General features: G+C 35.1%; 2 protein-coding genes across 7 annotated transcripts in view; both read left to right on the top strand.

The window, feature by feature from the left end:
* LOC136416602 (adenomatous polyposis coli homolog) overlaps nt 1-18,092 on the top strand; it is a 57,255-nt gene that overhangs the window by 18,478 nt on the left and 20,685 nt on the right. For 3 of the 6 annotated variants that reach the window (XM_066401864.1, XM_066401859.1, XM_066401865.1), the window contains 20 exons: nt 57-196; nt 2,339-2,564; nt 2,627-2,863; nt 3,345-3,463; nt 3,540-3,728; nt 5,499-5,830; nt 6,411-6,753; nt 7,486-7,720; nt 7,780-8,132; nt 8,441-8,965; nt 9,294-9,415; nt 9,519-9,530; nt 9,603-9,888; nt 10,231-10,421; nt 11,168-11,388; nt 15,198-15,350; nt 15,729-16,122; nt 16,586-16,656; nt 17,086-17,374; nt 17,857-17,966. In XM_066401864.1, coding sequence (XP_066257961.1) covers nt 57-196; nt 2,339-2,564; nt 2,627-2,863; nt 3,345-3,463; nt 3,540-3,728; nt 5,499-5,830; nt 6,411-6,753; nt 7,486-7,720; nt 7,780-8,132; nt 8,441-8,965; nt 9,294-9,415; nt 9,519-9,530; nt 9,603-9,888; nt 10,231-10,421; nt 11,168-11,388; nt 15,198-15,350; nt 15,729-16,122; nt 16,586-16,656; nt 17,086-17,374; nt 17,857-17,966 — 4,548 coding nt within the window. The remainder of the gene's footprint in view (nt 1-56; nt 197-2,338; nt 2,565-2,626; nt 2,864-3,344; nt 3,464-3,539; nt 3,729-5,498; nt 5,831-6,410; nt 6,754-7,485; nt 7,721-7,779; nt 8,133-8,440; nt 8,966-9,293; nt 9,416-9,518; nt 9,531-9,602; nt 9,889-10,230; nt 10,422-11,167; nt 11,389-15,197; nt 15,351-15,728; nt 16,123-16,585; nt 16,657-17,085; nt 17,375-17,856; nt 17,967-18,092) is intronic. The other 3 variants (XM_066401862.1, XM_066401863.1, XM_066401861.1) reach the window with 3 other exon arrangements.
* LOC136416629 (jerky protein homolog-like) lies at nt 12,238-13,448 on the top strand. Its single transcript, XM_066401903.1, has 3 exons — nt 12,238-12,669; nt 12,879-13,355; nt 13,410-13,448. Exons 1-3 carry the CDS (start codon nt 12,238-12,240, stop codon nt 13,446-13,448), a joined length of 948 nt encoding a protein of 315 aa, XP_066258000.1.

Here is an 18,092-nt window from a genome sequence, read left to right as displayed (position 1 = left end):
ACCTTTCTTTCATACGAACAAAACTAATATCTACTGATCACTTGATATTATTTTAGAATCTATGTTTCATGGAGCTTGGCCAAACGTCACGAGAGTCAGCTTGTGGAATTCCGAGCCTGCCAGCCTGGAGCGGTCAAGTTCTGCAGCTCAGAACCAGAGAAAAGAATTGGGTGCTTGTAGTTCGATCTGTCAAAACGTACGGTGCAGTATATTTATTTTATTATACAGAAAGGTCAAACCAAAACGGTGAATTTTGTAATTGGTAGTACATGGAGCCGTGTGATCGGATAAAGACGCAGACTACTTTAACTCATAGCCCACATTGGGAAGTTTAGTTGCATTGGAAAAAAATGTAGAGGATGAAGATGCAGTGGTGATGTTGTCAGATGAGGTTAATTTTAGCTTGAACAGTTTTGTCAACAAGCAAAATTGCCGTTATTGGGCACCTAATAACCTGAAAAAATTACATCAGCGCCCTCTATGCTGCCAAAAGGTGACTTTTTTGGTTTGTTGCGTTCTTGGTGTGTGTTTGGTGCGCAATCTCTAAAGTCGGAATAATAGGGCCCTACTTTTTCGAAAATGAGAGAGAGCAGGCAGTAACAATCAATTCGTCCCGGTACCGCGGTATGCTTCAAGAATTTTTAATCCCTCATCTTGAAGAAAATGAAATTGACGGCAACCGCATCTGGTTTCAACAGGACGGAGCTACAGCTCACATGGCAAGGATTTCTATGAATTTCCTAAAATTAGCTTTTCCTCGACGCGTGATTTCCCGAAATGGTGATGTTCTTTAACCTCCGCGTTCTCTCGACTTGAACTCCTGTGATTTCTTTCTTTGGGGTTACTTGAAGTCTAAAGTGTATATCAACAAACCAAGAATCATCTAAGAATTAAAAGAAGCCATCAGAAATGAAATCTTGGTGATTCTAGACGATATAATGCAAAGAGTAATGGGAAATTTCAACGACCGCTTGGAAGAATGTATTGGAACTGAAGGTCGCCATTTAAATAAAATTATTTTTAAAACGTAATGTGTTTTCAATTTTGTCCTTTTGGCTATAAAATTTCTTGAATTTCTCTACAAATTAAGTTTGTATTTAATCCTGTACGATCAAAATTAAAATTTTGACAGGATTTTAAAATCAGTTCGTTTTGGTTTGATCACCTAGTATTAGAAACTATTCGACTAAATTATCACATCACGGAAAATATGACATAATTTTTATATCAAATAACTCTTTAACCTACTTATAGATTTTAATGAATTTTTAATTTAATTGCTTGACCATTCTTTAAGGTAATGTCTTTGTGTTTTAAGCCATGCTTTTAATAACATCGGGTAAAACAAAAGTTTTTTCGTAATTTTAGGAAAAATAATAATGGATGTTCGTTTCACTCGGTATGAAATGATAATGGATTTAGCTAAACATTTTTGAACATAATGTGATTCATAAGGCGTGAACCTGCAATCAAATTCTTGAAAACTACATATGAAAATCGGGCAATAGCTTTAAAAGTTATTTAGCACCAAAGTTATGACATAATTTTTTTCAGGAGTTGATATAAAATATAAGGTATCTCAACAGTGCGTAATTTGTGATACTGGCTTAATGCCAGTAACTCTTTTTGTATTAGAATTAGGGCGTAAAATTAAATATGAGAATTGTAGAAGTGCATCATATACTTTAAAATTTTATTAATATGTTATACATACATGTATAAAATATACAATATATCAAGTTTTACAAACTATTTGAGATAAAGTCTGTACAATCGTTATTAACTGTTGTGTTTGCGGGGTCGAATCAATTTTAGGACACATCACTTATAAAACATTTCGTTTTAACATAGAATTTAAAGGCCAATCAGAATAATTCAGGTAACGTATTTACATTAGTTTTGTATCTTGGGTTGCAACAAATTTCTGTTGTTTCTTGATTCTTCTTCTGTTACTTGTCAAGTGTTCTGCAGGCAACGCTGCAAGTTTCAGCATTATTCTCGTAAATTGCTCAAAGGAACCACTTTAATTAAGTTATTTTCGGCACGTTCTTTTAATAAGATTTTTGTAAAATCTCTGGATGTTGTACCAAGTTTCAAGTCAAATGACTTCTTAGGCATCCCCAGAGATATCTAAAGGATCGCGATAATCTCTTGAAGGGTCATCTTCTTTTTCATGACCTTCCATAATGATGTATTCATTATTTTTCATACATTACTCTTCACATGTGTTTGGGAAAATTACTGTTATATTATACTATTGTTTATTGTTGAGACACTGTACGTATCAAATCTTCAAATGTTAACAAATTGTCCATTTTTTAATTTTTTAATTTTTTAGGATGTTTCATCGGTAATGTCTTTTGCGTCGAGCTCGGGGGGAGTACCAATAGATAGAGTTCTGTGCAGTCCCGAGCAAAAATGGTCTTCCCAGCAGCTAGAAGCCAAAATGGACGTGGTCAATAGATTATTGTCCATGTTAGGTAGCCAAGATCACGTCGATATGGGGGAAACCCTGTTGGCTCTAAGTAGTTGTCCAGAAAGCTGCTTGGCAATGAGACAGTCCGGTAAGCTATTTCTTGTCTTATCGCTTAAATTGTTTGGACAAATTAGTTATTCCTCCGTATAGGCTGCATTCCTCTATTAGTTCAATTGGTGCAATCGGATAAAGAAAGTGAAAATAGAAAGAAGGCGGCGCAAGCGCTGCATAATCTAGTCAATTCTCAGCCGGATGAAAAAATCAGGAAAAGGGAGGTTCGGATATTGAAGCTGTTGGAAGATACTAGGCGGTATATCGAATGTTTAAAATACAACTTAGAATACGAAGGAGATACCTGTGAGAGTCTTAGTTCTACTCAGTCTGAAGGTTTGTATTCACCTATTTTAATTGTATGTAAAGTCTTACAAATTCGATGCAATTTGTCGATTAAATTGAGGCAATTGTGCGCATTTTAATAATAAACAATTTGTTTAAAAAAATAAATTGAAGTTAATTTCCAGAGAGAAAAATTAATAAGTTAATTTTCATTTTAATGTTTTTAGGGCTTTAATATTGATTATTTTGAATATCCAAGATCAAATTTTTGAAGCATTTTTTTATCTTCTTCAAGAACAGAATCTTGCGTTCTAAGTGTGATGGCTTTCCAAGTAGCATAACCTGTGGTTCAATTTTTATGAATAACTTTTTGTGGTGAATATTGCATTTTAATATCTCTGTTTCAGAATTAAAAGATATTTTATGATTTTTTAAAATAAATTTATATATTCTTTTTTAATTGTCTGTAAGTAAATTTTCCTGTTCGAAGTTTTTGGTTTACATGAAAAATGAATATAATATAATGTTGCAGACAGTGATAGACACCCTGTGCAGACTGTGGCGCATTTGATGAAACTGTCCTTTGACGAAGGTCACAGACAGGCCATATGTCAACTGGGCGGCATACATACTTTGGCAACGTTAGTCGAGGTAAGTTTTACCTATATGTTTCATTGTGTCTATGTAATGTCTTATTCTGTAACGATTCATTATATATCATTTTTAGTGTGAGCATTCTTTGCACGATACCGTAACACAAGAAGGGCATTGCGTGCTGATGCGTAGATACGCATGCATGGCTCTCACAAACCTCACATTCGGAGATAGTGGAAACAAAACGTTATTGTGCTCCTACAGGGATTTCATGCGGGCCCTTATCTCTCAACTTCAAAGTCCTAGTGACGAACTCAGACAGGTCAGTACATTATTTACTCAGTCAGTGCATTATACAGTACTGTTCCGGGCCAATCGAACACGAGAAAAACCAATAGAATTGACTGACGCCAAATTTCTTCCCACTATAATGCTCCGAGCCCAATGGAACCGATCGTTGGCAGTTACTTTACTTCGAATTATCGAAGATAGAGAAACGGTAAGGTATTTTTCTCTGAATAGAAACGAAACATTTATTTTAAAAATGCCGACTACTTTTAGTGTTTCTGAAAAAGTCCAAATCATTAAATGATATTACCAAGGTCAGACTTATCGCCAAATTAGGCAATCTTTTTTGGAAATGTTTCGGGAAGAAAATAGACCAATTCCCTCGTTGTTGACATTACATTTAATTGTTCATAATTTTGAGATATTGGGATGTGTTTCACCAAGCGCACGTCAGAACCCTGTTGAACTCGATGAATCAAAGAGAATCCTTTCGTTTCAAAGAAAGAATGAAAGATGTAATTTCAATTTCATTTTAGAGATTGACGTATTTTATTAGAAGTGCAGCCGCCGTCGTCTACGCTCCATACGTATAAATATTGTACTAATTTATTTACAGTACTAACTGGGCACTTGTCCTTGCGCGGGTGTGCGGGGGGAACAGATATGGACATGATTTGGGTAGTAGTCAATTCAACTGGTTTTTCTCGTGTTTGATTGGCCTGGAACAGTACTGTATACGATTTCAGTAATTACACATGAGTTTTACTAAAACGCGAAGTACACGATGTAAACTTTTGATTCACTTTTTGTTATTTTTTGCAACTTGTAACAGAATCGACGAATGCTCGAGTTCGGAGTTTCTTTCCAAGTTATGTTAGTTCAAATTTCAAAGTAAAAATTCTTCTGTTTTATCTTGGAAAACCATGATTTTTCTATAAAAACTAGTGCAAAAATAATATATTCTTATTTGTGTTGCAGAGTATGAACTAATTATTGTGGCAATATGCTATTTCTGCATTAAATTGGCGCTATAACCATCACCCAGTTTTTCAATCAACAATTCAGCCAGTGTTTCTGTCAATTATTTACATAAAGAAAAACATCTGTTTTCCATCGCGAACTAAAATTATAAGTTACGCACGCTATTAGAGTCTCAGTTATCTTAAGGGATATGAAGTCAGTTAAACTATGGTAAACTTACGCAATTTAGGACTTAAGACCAATTCGTTTCCAAATTAACAGAGTTGCTATCTAAATGTTTTTCCAATGATTTGTGGAGAAAGTTCCAATCAATGCACATTTCCAAAGGAGAAAAGTTAAAAAATAGCTAGGTAAAACCTTTTATTTTGGTGTTTTCACCTTTGTTATTATATTATGCTATAATTTGCGGAGAACTTAATAAATTTGGAAGTTTGTAAACTAGGTTATAAAGAAAATATTGACAATACTACTGATTTCAAAACGTAATATTATTTACTTTGAAATTTTGCAAGTTTGCCCTAGTTTAATGGACTTTGTGTCTCGATAACCGAAATTTCAATAGTGGGGCTCGTAAAAAAACGACACAGTAGCCCGTATGCAGTTCATTGGTTTGATCCGCTTAACCACATGTTCTCCATGGGTCCAGAAGTCGAGATTAAGTCTAAGCATAACGAATTGACAATTCTACATAATATGTGCAAAATTATCCATTTAAACCATGCTTAGACGTAAGCTCAGTTTGTGAATATATACACAATATTGTAGAAAACATTTCTGTCAGTTACAAGTTCATTAATTGTGATAAGTTGTGATAATTTTATAGGTCACCGCAAGTGTCTTAAGAAACTTGTCTTGGAGGGCAGATTCAACCAGTAAGGAAATCCTCAGAGAAGTGGGTAGCGTAACGGGACTAATGAAAGCCGCCATGTTGAAAAATAAGGAGAATACTTTAAAATCCATTTTATCGGCGCTATGGAATCTGTCAGCCCACTGTACGGAAAATAAATCTGAGATATGTGCGGTGGAAGGAGGACTGGCTTTTTTGGTGAACATGTTGACGTACAAAACACCATCGAAAAGTTTGGCCATTATTGAAAATGCTGGTGGCATTTTACGAAATATTTCTAGTCAGATCGCCGTTCGGGATGATTACAGGTTAGTTCTACTTTCAGGGCTATCAATTTATTCTTACCCTTGTATAATGACTGTCAGCTAAAAACTGCTGACCGTACCTTTGACAAAAAAAAAGTTTCTTAGTAAATGTGGTTTTCAAAAATCATCGGAATTAATTTTGCAGTTTATAATTCTACCATCAATGATCTTGCATTTTTTCTTGTTTTATATTTCTAAACAATTAATCTTTTTTCTGATTGTTCGATATCAGTGCTACCGATCTACACACCTGTCCATATTCAACTTTGACTTTTGCAATGTCTCCATTTTTAAGTGCACAGATTATCATTACACTATCCCTAATTTCTCTTGAAATAAAATGTCTTCACTTTTTTGCGATTTCTTTTCTCAATAGATCTTTGTTTTTGTGGAAAACTTAACGCATTAAACAGATCTCGTACTCATATACTTCATTTACACATTATATTAGGATGAATGGTTACGGACGTCCATCCGTCGAATATGAGCTTACATTTCATTATTATCAATTAATCAAGAATATGCCAATTCCAAATTTTTAATCGGTAAATATTGTCAGCAACAAACATGTAATTACCTTTAGGGGAACTCTCCGCGATCATAACTGCCTACACGTCCTCCTGGACCAACTCAAATCGCCAAGTTTAACGATAGTGTCCAATGCTTGCGGCACTCTGTGGAATCTATCTGCAAAAAATGCACAGGATCAAGAAACATTATGGCAAATGGGGGCACCAGCAATGCTACGCAGCTTGAACCACTCTAAACATAAAATGATCGCGATGGGTTCAAGCGCTGCTTTGAAAAACTTGCTCAGCTGCAAACCACAACAGAGTTTGGTCCACAAAATGGATTCGACCGCACTAGCGTTGAATTTACCAGAACTGCCCACGCTGGGGGCCAGGAAACAGAAAGCGTTGATGGAGGTATGAATGATAATGTATTTGTTTATTTTAGGTATCTTACAGTTGTCTTTTTTGTTCGTAAAGAAAAATGAGGAAAACAATGTGAGTTTCGTCCTGCGAACATAAATTTCAATATAATCAGAACTGGCGTAAACATTGTTACTGTTTCTATTTATTAACTAAGCTATGAAATTAAAATACCTACTTTCATTATGTATCTAATTGTGAAATGAAACCCGTTAAGTCATCAGTGTCTGTCATCAAATTGTTAGTAAACTTATTACATAAAAAACTATTTTACGGTATATTTTCATTCACTTCAATGAAAACTAGCACTCAAAGATGCATCTATCGTCCTCAACTGTTAGCCTGAACCCTACTTTGCCCTTTTCGTAAAAGCATTATCCTCGTGCAGGAAAATTCCAATTTCTTCACTTCTTAGATGAATAATTATTTAGATACGCAATTTCTTGTCATTAAATCATCATTTGAGGTGTGTATCATTTGTACTGTTGGCAGGATTTCTGCAGCAGTTAATCTGAAGTTATACAGAATGGAAAAAATACACGATGATTATAAAAACTGTCATTATATTTGTCAAAATTAGAATTGTTGTTTTTACTATTTCAGAATGCTTATAGCCACTTTGTCCTACTACTACCAATTTGATAATAAGTTGCCTTGCCGTATTTTATGGATTTATGTTTTTCTTATTCTCGCTACTGCATGAAATTTAATTAATATTTCACACAGGATCTAAACACTACTCTCAGCGAGACGTATGAAAACATTGACAAAGATTCGCCTGTCAAGTTTACCACGGAAACCAGTGTAGATATTACGACGTTTGTGCATGGTACTCGTCCCAAAATGGGTAATAGTAGCCCGGAGCAACTGACCAACGCATTTGCCAGTCTCAATTTGAACGAACCTTCCACTAGCTATGCCCTTGATGCGAGGCATAAATCTAAAATACCTCAGAACTATGGTAAATTGATACCGCATTTTTTCGGTTGACAATTAAAATTGGCGAAAATTATTTTCAAGGTGGTTCAAGCCTTCCTTATGTCCCCCAACTTACTAGACGTTCAAACCCAGCCTCCTTTCTCCCTATAAAGGCAAAATTTTCCAATCATGCATACAATGACGATACTCCTGAACAGCCCATCGATTACAGCCGCAAATACTCAGAAAGTAGCGGAACTAAGCCTAGGAACATCCCTTTAGAAATGTCGAAAAGTGACGAGAGGAAGTATAGCGATAAGAAGGAAACAGACGATTTCGATATTGGGTACACGGAAACGGATCTGGACCAGCCCACTGACTACTCCTTGAGATACGCCGAGGATGATTCGGATTCAGAGATTTGCAGTAAAATAACGAAGCAGGAATTTGTACAGGTAAGTTACAGATATTGCTACTAAGCAAAGCACAACATCTTTACACGGGCTTTAACTGACGATTTAATAATTTTAGCGTTCCCCGAATTTTTTGAGTTTCTCGTTCTTAGTTTCAGTGTTGCTAAGGGAATGGATAAGGTTTAACATTGCTGAAAGTTTAACACTTGCAAATCTATGCACAACGTTAAAAATGCACTAAATTAATTACTTAAAAAATCACGTTTATGAGAATCTTATTATTAATCGTGTATCATACAATTTGTTCCACCAATTTCATTTAATACTGTTTATACTGAGCATATTTTTAGGACACCGTGAAAACTTACTGCACAGAAGGAACGCCTTACGAGACCCCATTTGTCTTTTCCAACGCAACGTCAATGTCGGATTTGAGAAATGTCGGAACGATTGATGTGAAAACCGAAATAAATAACGAAATAACCACAAATGTTGATTCTAAAGACAATAAGGAAATTAAAGACATTGAAGAAAAGGATCGCTGTTCTACTGAAGATATTTCCGAGATAGAAAATGCAGCGATGAAGCCGCAAAAATCGGAATTCAGTTCCGGAATGATGTCACCGGAAAAACCAGTGAATTATTGCGAAGAAGGTACCCCCGGGTATTTCTCACGTGTGAGCAGTTTTGGGTCTGGTTTGGACTCGTTACCTACAAACGAGACAGTTATCAAAAAGGATGTGAAATTGGAAGAAAATCCGAATGAAGTTTCATCATCTGCACAAAAAATGATTCGAGACGAGAAGGTTGCCAGTACCCCGAAAACACCAAACGAAGCCAAAGTTGTCAAATTTGAACAGGTACGAATGAGAGAGGTACGGGATTATAATTTATTAAAAATCTCGGATTGACATGAAATGCAGATATTTTTCTCTATATCAATAAGGAACAATGCGCTAAATTTCGTTGTCCGACTGTGAGTGAGGTTAGATGATTAACACATTCTTAATATATTTAATTTGTCATTTGTGGAATTTCTAATCACATGCATTTGTCAAGTTTGGCCACCGTCATATACAGGGATAAAACATTTACATTCCACAGTGGTAAAGATTTTTAATAAGTTGTAATAATATTAAGTGATCTTAATTGAATAATCAATTGGTGTGTAAATAATAAGATAAATATTAAAAATTTTCATAGGTGGTGAATTATGCAGAGCAGACGCCATTAATGTTCTCAAGGTCTAGTTCTTTGGCATCTTTGGATAGTGTCGAACAACACTCCATTCACGATGATCGGAGCTCCATAGTGTCAGATTTCAGGTAAGATTACTATGATACAATTTAATATACTACAATGTGGGTATTGTCATAATAAACCGATATAGAAAATTAATTTTTATGTTTTTATCATGCAATATCATAGGACAAGCTCCATGTAAGTATATAAAAACAGTTCGAATTGAAATACATGATTAAGGTTAATATGGCTTGAATTCCGCATTTTCAGTCGACTCACTAGTGGTATAGTGTCACCGAGTGAACTTCCAGATTCACCTACGCAAACGGTTCCTTCAAGTCCTAGAGCTTTAAAGCAAAAATTAGACTTTCCCGGTCCATCAAAACATGCCAGACAAAATTTGGAACATAAACAGAAGCCGCCGCAAAAGTCAAGTGTGTTCGAAGACAACATCACCAAATTCAAAGAAGAAAGTACTCCAATTCAGTTTTCGACGACCACAAGTCTAAGCAGTCTCACTATTGATGATAATGAAGATCACGATTCACGGGATAAAGTATGTAGCAGATAAAGATCGATTTCTTAATTATTACTGACAGAAATTTGATATTTTTGACACAAGAGAACTAAAATTTTTGCAAAAATCAAATTTCATATGTCGTATAACAATTGGCCTCAATTAGCACTAATTTTTATTTTTTAAATGTGAAGGTATCCATCTGTAAATTACAAATTTCGTTATGCTTAATAATCAAAAGGCCACCGAAGGGGAGTTCTGCGCATTCGCAAAATAACAATACCTGAGTGTCATTTTTGAGATCCCAAAAAATCTTTATTTAGTACTTATTAGTTTTTGAATTATGTTATGAGTTACAGGGGTCCACTTACCGATTTTCAGACCCCCGATGCCAAATTGACCCATCAAACACCAAAAGTCAGCATCGAATTAACAACCACTGATGAACAACAGCAGGAAAAAAAAGATAATGAAAAGGATACAAGCGGATTCGATGAATTGAATGATGATTCGGATGGCGACGACGACGACATTTTGGCTGCCTGTATTAGTGACGGCATGCAGTCCAATATGTACGTATTGAAGTGCGGGGCTGTAATGTTTTTAACAGATTTCTATGTCACCAAATTTGCCTTCAAGAATAATCAATATTTTTAATGAAAAATAATTCAAGCTTAAATTTCTAGTTGAAAAAAAGAGAAACATCATTTTTCTATGATAAGCAAGATATTACATTATTATCACTTCAAAAATTATATTGAAAAGCCTCTAGATTTTCGTACATGTTCTTGGCAACCATAAGGAAATAAATTTATTTCTCACGGCTTCGTATTGATATCTTCTTCTGCCAGGAATAACAAACAAATATTAACCCACCATTCATTTTGGTTACAATTGTGTCGAACTTTGAGATTTTAAGTAGTGAATCTCCTTTATTTTTCAAAAATTGTTATGATCATAGAGAAAGTATTACATATAACTTTCATAAAATGACCATTTCCTTATGGAATACTTGGGAATACCATACTTATACTGGACTCGCCGTAGTATTTCGGGTTAGTTGTATACATTCTCTAATTGCTAACGACAGAAATAGTTTATTATCGTAAATAGTTTGCTTACATTTAAAGATATAAATTGGTTTTGAACTTTTCAACCTTAGTCAGCTGTATCTTTTGGGTCCAGTTTGACTTCGCGAGAAACACAACAACTTTGTTTTTGTCTCATATGTTCGCTGATACATTCTTAAATGTTGCTAGACACCCTGTATTAGTAATGAAAAATATAAATGAAATTAATAATTTTCAACTTTAATTAGTTCCGTTCCAACTGCCACTTCTACGCCCAACAAATTGCCAGGAACTGCGTATCAATATCAACATCAGTCTATGAAAATTCAGAGTAACAGTACGGGGATTCCAATGATGAGACGTACCACCCCGCCGAGGCACGAGTCTGTTGTGAATACCGTTTTGCTCTCTGAAGACCCTCCGAAGATGTATTGTACTGAGGACACGCCTGCTGAATTAAGTCGAGCAGGTTAGTTCGGCGAAATAATTTGTTTATTTGGTGAGATTCTCAAATCTGGAAAATAAAACAATGATCTCATGGAATGTCATCCAAAAATCTTGTCAACAAATATGTGTACCTTATTTTAATATTATTTTACTCCTTAGACTTGAGTATCGGGCCAATTACTTTTTAGCTAGAGAGCGGGAGTAGATTTTTCCAGATTACTTTACAATATTAGAATTATGACGCATACACATTATGAAATTCTTAATTTAGAACTCATTTATAGTGATTCTAAAGTTAAAAATTAGTTACCATATTCATAACTCCTAATTATTCATCACCTGGTAAAATAATTATTTATTTACCGGTAAATACAGTAAATACTCGATACTGTGAACATCGGATAACATTAACCACCGTATAACGTGAACAATGATTTCCGTTACCGGGGGAACTACTTCTGGGGATTCCCTGGCAGTCATGCTCAATACGGGGTTGCCCGACCGCCGTGCCCGGTATTTCCCCAGTTTTACTTTGTAGTTTACTGACGATCCCCTATTGTTTCATTTTTTGCATTGCAACATTTGTCTGTTGCTTTTGAACGGTTGTCGAAAGGTTTAGTGAATACGTGTTGTTATACATGTGTAATGTTGCTGAAAAAACCAAAGTGTTTAACTCTCCATGAAAAATCTCTTGTAATTCAGGAGCTAAGTAAAGGTGCAAGTGTTTCAAATTTATCCAGAAAATACAATATAGCTAAATCTACGATTTGCAAAATAAAGCAAAAAAAAAGAAACCATTTTAAGAGTAATAACAGATACATATGTTGGATCAAGTAAAAAAAAAACATTTAAAGGGTCTGGATTACCACAAATGGAAAAACAGCTATACAAATGGTTTCTAAATAAACGAAATAAAAATTTTGTTGTAAGCGGAGAAATGATAAAGCAAAAAACCAAATCCATACATTCTGAAATAAAGGAAACTGATAAGGAATTTACGGCTAGTGAGGGATGGCTACAGAAGTTTAAAAAAAGATTTGGAATTCGGTTTTTAAGAATTTCCGGGGAAAAACTTTCTTCCCAACCGGAACTTATTGACCCTTTCAAAAAGCAGTTAAAAAATAAAATGCAGAAACTTGGAATTACATTAGATCAACTTTATAATGCTGACGAAACAGGCTTATACTGGAAACTTCTACCGGACAAAACATTTGTTTCATCTGCAGAAAAAACAGTGCCGGGACGAAAGACTGAAAAACAACGAATAACAACAGTTTGCACAAATGCTACTGGAAGACATAAAGTAAAACCATTACTTATCGTTAAGGCGGCCAATCCAAGGTCATTTAAAAACTTTATTTGCCCTCTTGATTATGAACACTCCAAGACTGCGTGGATGACTGCTGTGTGTGGTTTTTTAAAAAGTGGTTCCATCATTCCTTTGTACCTTAGGTAAATTTTGTTGTGTATTTTTCTTGAAATCGTAGCATAAATTTACGTATTCCTTTACAGGTTATACGTTTTTTGTCAAATAAAGGGCTCACGATAAAAGCCTTACTTCTGCTAGATAACGCGCCATCTCATTCAAACGAAGAAGAATTAAAGAGCGAAGATGGACAGATAGTAACAATGTTTCTTCCACCTAACGTTACGCCGCTTATCCAACCTATGAATCAAAATGTTATTAGGCTTACAAAATTATATTACAGGAATAGCCTTCTTGCCGATGTTATAGTAAGTAATTCAAACATCACTGATAATTTGAAAAACTTGACTATTAAGGAAGCTGTTGTCAACTTAACGGTTGCATGGAATCGACTCGATTCACAAATTATTGCAAAATGTTGGAGAAATATTTTAGAGAACACTGAAATGTCCGAGGATAACGATGATAAATTACCTCTTTCTGTTTTAAAACGTCAATGGGACGATGATAAGGCAGGCTTAATCTCCAAATCCTGTGACCTTCTAAATACACTAGTACCACAAGTAAGGGATTTATCTTTACAATTTAAATCTGTTATTACATATGTAATTTAATAGGTATACAAAAAGAAACTGAGCATTTTTTGGCGAAATTAAGCTTCATTAAAAACATAGTTATTGAAAATATTAGTAATCAAAATAATTTCCATAACTGTCTATGGTCTTTTGCCATTTACTGGGTAGACGATTGATGCCCTCGTGATAAAAGCTTAGTGGTTTCGTCGAAAAATAGTTATCGAGCCATTTTCGAATATCTTCAACATTCAAGAATCGTTGGTCAGCTAAATGAGACTGCATGGATCTGAACAAGTGGAAGTCGGAAGGAGCCAAGTCTGGAGAGTACGCCGCATGCTGGAGTATTTCCCAGCCTAACGAGAAGATGAGTTCCTGGGCCGGTTTAGCTGTATACGGACGAGCATTATCATGCAGCAATATCACTTTCCGACTTCCTTGGCCCGTAAATGGTCTTTTTTCCTCCAGAGCATCGCTTAATTTGATCATTTGGGCCTGATAACGGTCAGCTGTAACAGTTTGACCGGGTTCCAGAAGCTCATAGTAAATAACTCCTTTACAATCCCACCAGACACACAGTAAGATTTTCTTGGCATGAATGTTTGGTTTTGCAACTGATGTGGATGGCTGGCCTGGGTCAACCCATGTTTTTCTGTGCTTAGGATTGTCATACAAAATCCACTTTTCATCTCCCGTAATAATATTATGCAGAAAATTCTTCCTTTTATACCGAGAAAGCAAGTTCATGCAGATGTCAACTCTTCGATTTTTATTGTCTTCGGTTAGCTCATGAGGAACCCATTTTCCTGTTTTTGAATTTTTCCCATTCCATGCAATCGAACTGAAACTGCTTGTTGAGTTACTCCTAACTGCTCTGCAAGTTGTTTTTCAGTTTGGCATGGATTTTCATCCAGTAAAGTTTGCAATTCTTCGTCTTGAAACTTTTTTTCGACACCCGCACGTGGATCGTCCTCAAGACAAAAATTTTCCTCACGAAACTTCTTAAACCATCTCCTAACAGTTGATGCACCAACAGAATTATCTCCCCAAGCCGAATTAACCATTTCTGTTGTTTCAGCAGCATTTTTGTTCAGTTTAAAACAGAACAACATTGATATTCTCAAATATTGCTTGGAAATATCCATGTCTCTATTTACGTTTTGTGCACTGAACTACAGCTCCTAAACAACTGAAACTTTTATCATATAAAAAGTCATAAATAAACAATACCTGCTTACAATTGCAGGCGAATTGAACGTGTCTAAGTATGTTTTTTTATTGCATATAACTTCATTGCTCAGTTTCTTTTTGTACACCTATTATGTATATTTGTAGGCTACATTCAAGGAAACTGATGTATTGGAATGGAATGATGCTGACAAAGAATGTGAAGTTCATGTAGTCGAAAATTTTCAAGAAATGTCAAGTAAAGTGTCACTGGACAGCGCTATAACTGCATTAAATACTGCAATCCAGTGGGCAGAATATAGTGGTGTGGACTTCATAGACCTTATAGTTTTAAAAAGACTAAGAGAAACAGCCCTTGTGCAAAAAATTACAAATCCTAAGAAGCAAACTAAAATTTCAGACTGTTTTGTCACCCAATAATCTGTTTTCCACTCTATTTAGATTAACCCCCGATTACATAAATAAATCGCTAACGTGAACGTGCGTTGTTTTATTTTGTTCACGGTATCGAGTGTCTACTGTAATTATTTCTACTTGGATAAAATAAATAGGTTTTAAAAGTGCATATTGTTAAATTGCATGCTTGACAGTTCCATTACTGAAATAACTGTCAATTGGAAAATCTTTATCGGTTCTTGATTCCAGGATCGCATTCAAATCTTAGTGTTTTGTCAATTCCAAAAAGCAAAGCTGGGGACTTTTCCTCCGATGAATCGAGCAACTTGTCAGCAGAGAATGAAAATATTTTAGAAGAGTGCATTCAGTCGGCCATGCCCAAATCGAAAAAAGATTTGAACGGTAAGTAAATCGTAATTTTAAGATTTTCGATTGTGTGCTAAATGATATTCCTTACTTTTACAATTTAATTTGTACAATTTTCTACAAGAATTAGTTTCCCCTGTTAGAATAATGATATGATAGAGATAAAAACAAAAACTGTTACGGAAAAGTTAGCCTTCAAACCCTCCTCAAAGGCGCATAATTACGATCTTATATTTTTGCACAGTGCTCAAAATTTCAAGTCAAATGGCGACTTTAAAATAGTCACTCTGCGTTCGCTAGGTTACTAAATTGCATTGTCGCTGATAAATTTATTATACTGACTGTATCTGTACTGTATCTTATTTTCCTTGTCTTTAAATATAGAAAAAGGCTTATAAAAGTGTTTTTTTTTAGACACCAATTTGCAATCGAAACTTCCAGCAACGAGCATCTTACCGAGGCGTGTATCGCCACCTTTTAAACACTCCCAACATGTGCATTCGCAAATAGCCTCCGATCAGCACGTCACTGTAGTGCGAAAATCCGAAGAATCCGTAAAAGTGGCCTCGGCTTTCAATTATAAACACCATCCAGGTTTAGAAAGGATCAATAACCCTAAACAGAAAGGTTACGATGGCCGAGAAGTCAAGTCGAAAGATAGAGATCGCAGGGAAACATCGTTACCCCCTTATTTTTCTATAAAGGATGAGGTGGCCAATTATGAAGTAGAGGATAGTCCCTGTCAATATTCGCTGAGGTCAAGTTTAAGCGATTTGACTGTAGATGGAAGTGTAGCCGGATTAAAACCGTAAGTTAAATTTATTTACTAATAAATCTCAAATTGAATATGTTTGATGATAAGAAGCGTATTTAAAAGAAGGATTGAATTTAGAAGTACCTAAAAAGTTTAACTTGAGACAATCCATCTGCAAACATACCTTGTTTCTAATTTATAGCATTAAATATTACAGTGACGTGTTTATACAATCCACTGCACGCGGCTGTCTGTTTGAATTAATAAATAATAATTTATCCCTGACGTCATAAATTGAGCTTATCATATCATATGATTTGATAGAATATATTTTTTAATGTTTACTCTTGCTCTAAATGAATTTTGCAGTTAAATGTGTAAAGTAATAAACAGCAGTTATTTGCTCTAAATGAATTTTGCAGTTAAATGTGTAAAGTAATAAACAGCAGTTATTTGCAATGTTAGGTGTTCTAACATTAGTGTCCCACTTTGCTAAACTAGTATCGCATTTACACAGCTTCCCAAAATCACCGAACCCCGCGGCTAAATCGAGCAGTGCTGGTCCTAGCAAAAAGCTATCTGTATCTGGTAAGAATATTTTGATATTAAGTTTTTATAAAGCAATTCTTCCTCCTCTGTCTACATGACCCTGGAAATTTTAGTCTGATACCTTGTCATCTGTGTAATTAATTTGGGTATTTAGTGATACCGCGTGAGGGGCGCTCATAATATGTAGAAGCAAGCGCCATTATGTCTGTTTTTGATTTATTTTTTCTCTGAAAACACGTCAGTTTTGATGACTCGTTATTTTAAATTGCTTGAAAAATACTATGCGCAGAACATTTATAAAAACGCATTTTCTTTTTCATATATTTTAGACACTTGTCAAAATTTATTAAAATCTCATTATACTGAGCGTAAAGTGTTATTAAAGACTGAAAATTTCTATTATTGTATGGATCAGAAGCAAAATGTGAATGAATCATAAGTATTTTATTCAAGTTATACAATTTATAGATAATCGTGCAATTTCCAACGAATCTCAAAGGCTACAGAACAAGCAGCCGCGCAGAGAGTCACTGTCGTCTTTAAGTTCGCTGGCGTCGAATGAAGGCGATCAGGTTCTTCTAGAAGAATGCATTTATGCTGGAATGCCAACGGATAAACAGGAAGAAGCTCTGTTAAATGAGTGCATTCAAGCTGGAATGCACTCGGTCAACAGGTCATCGGCCCCAAATAATATGAAATCATTCGAAGGTGATGGTTTTTTGAATCAAAATCAGCATATTTCTGAAGGTGAAAACAGGTAATTTTTTTTCTGGTAATCAATTTCATAATCATATTATGGCGACTTCAGGGCTTCAAATGATTCCAGTATATTCGAGTTTAACGTACTTTAACGCTCACCATATATTAACTCGAAACATTATTTCAGTACTAAACGCTATAATATCGCTTGTTACAATCGCTTAATTCTTATAAATGTAGTAATTTTATTTATATCAACACCCTCTTAACAACCCTTCTCTTAAACATTAAAAACTCCTATGAGTAGAAGATTCCATAATTTTCTTATGAATATGCAAGCGTTAACATAAACAAACATACCAGAATATGCGATATATTATACATAAAAGAAAGCAATAAGTCGACGATAAACCTTTTTTTGTCTGCTTTTTATCTGCGACAGCGGTTTGCGATCGGAAATAATATTTTTTGCAGTTATTTTAGTTCTAGCGTTTCTTGTCGATGTTTTTCGTGATTAGCACTTATTTCTTTTTTATCTAGGTCAAAAAACGTGAATGTTGCGTCTGTTGCCGGGAGCACAGTGGTAATCCAGCCACAAGTAAGCGAGCAGTGTCCCAAAATATCAACCACGGTGGCAGGCGTAGAAGAAGGTAGATTTCACGTCTGTTTATCTTATCTTTATCACGAAAATGTTGCTAGTTATGGTACCATTCTTCCGTTCTCTGGTCTTTTCTAGATATACAGAAAATTTTCGAAAAAAGTTTTAATGATGTTTA

Source organism: Euwallacea similis, chromosome 24 (assembly GCF_039881205.1).
Source record: "Euwallacea similis isolate ESF13 chromosome 24, ESF131.1, whole genome shotgun sequence".
Taxonomy (NCBI): Eukaryota; Metazoa; Arthropoda; class Insecta; order Coleoptera; family Curculionidae; genus Euwallacea; species Euwallacea similis.
Note: the sequence above shows the minus strand (reverse complement) of the source record. Positions and strands in the feature narration are given on the sequence as shown.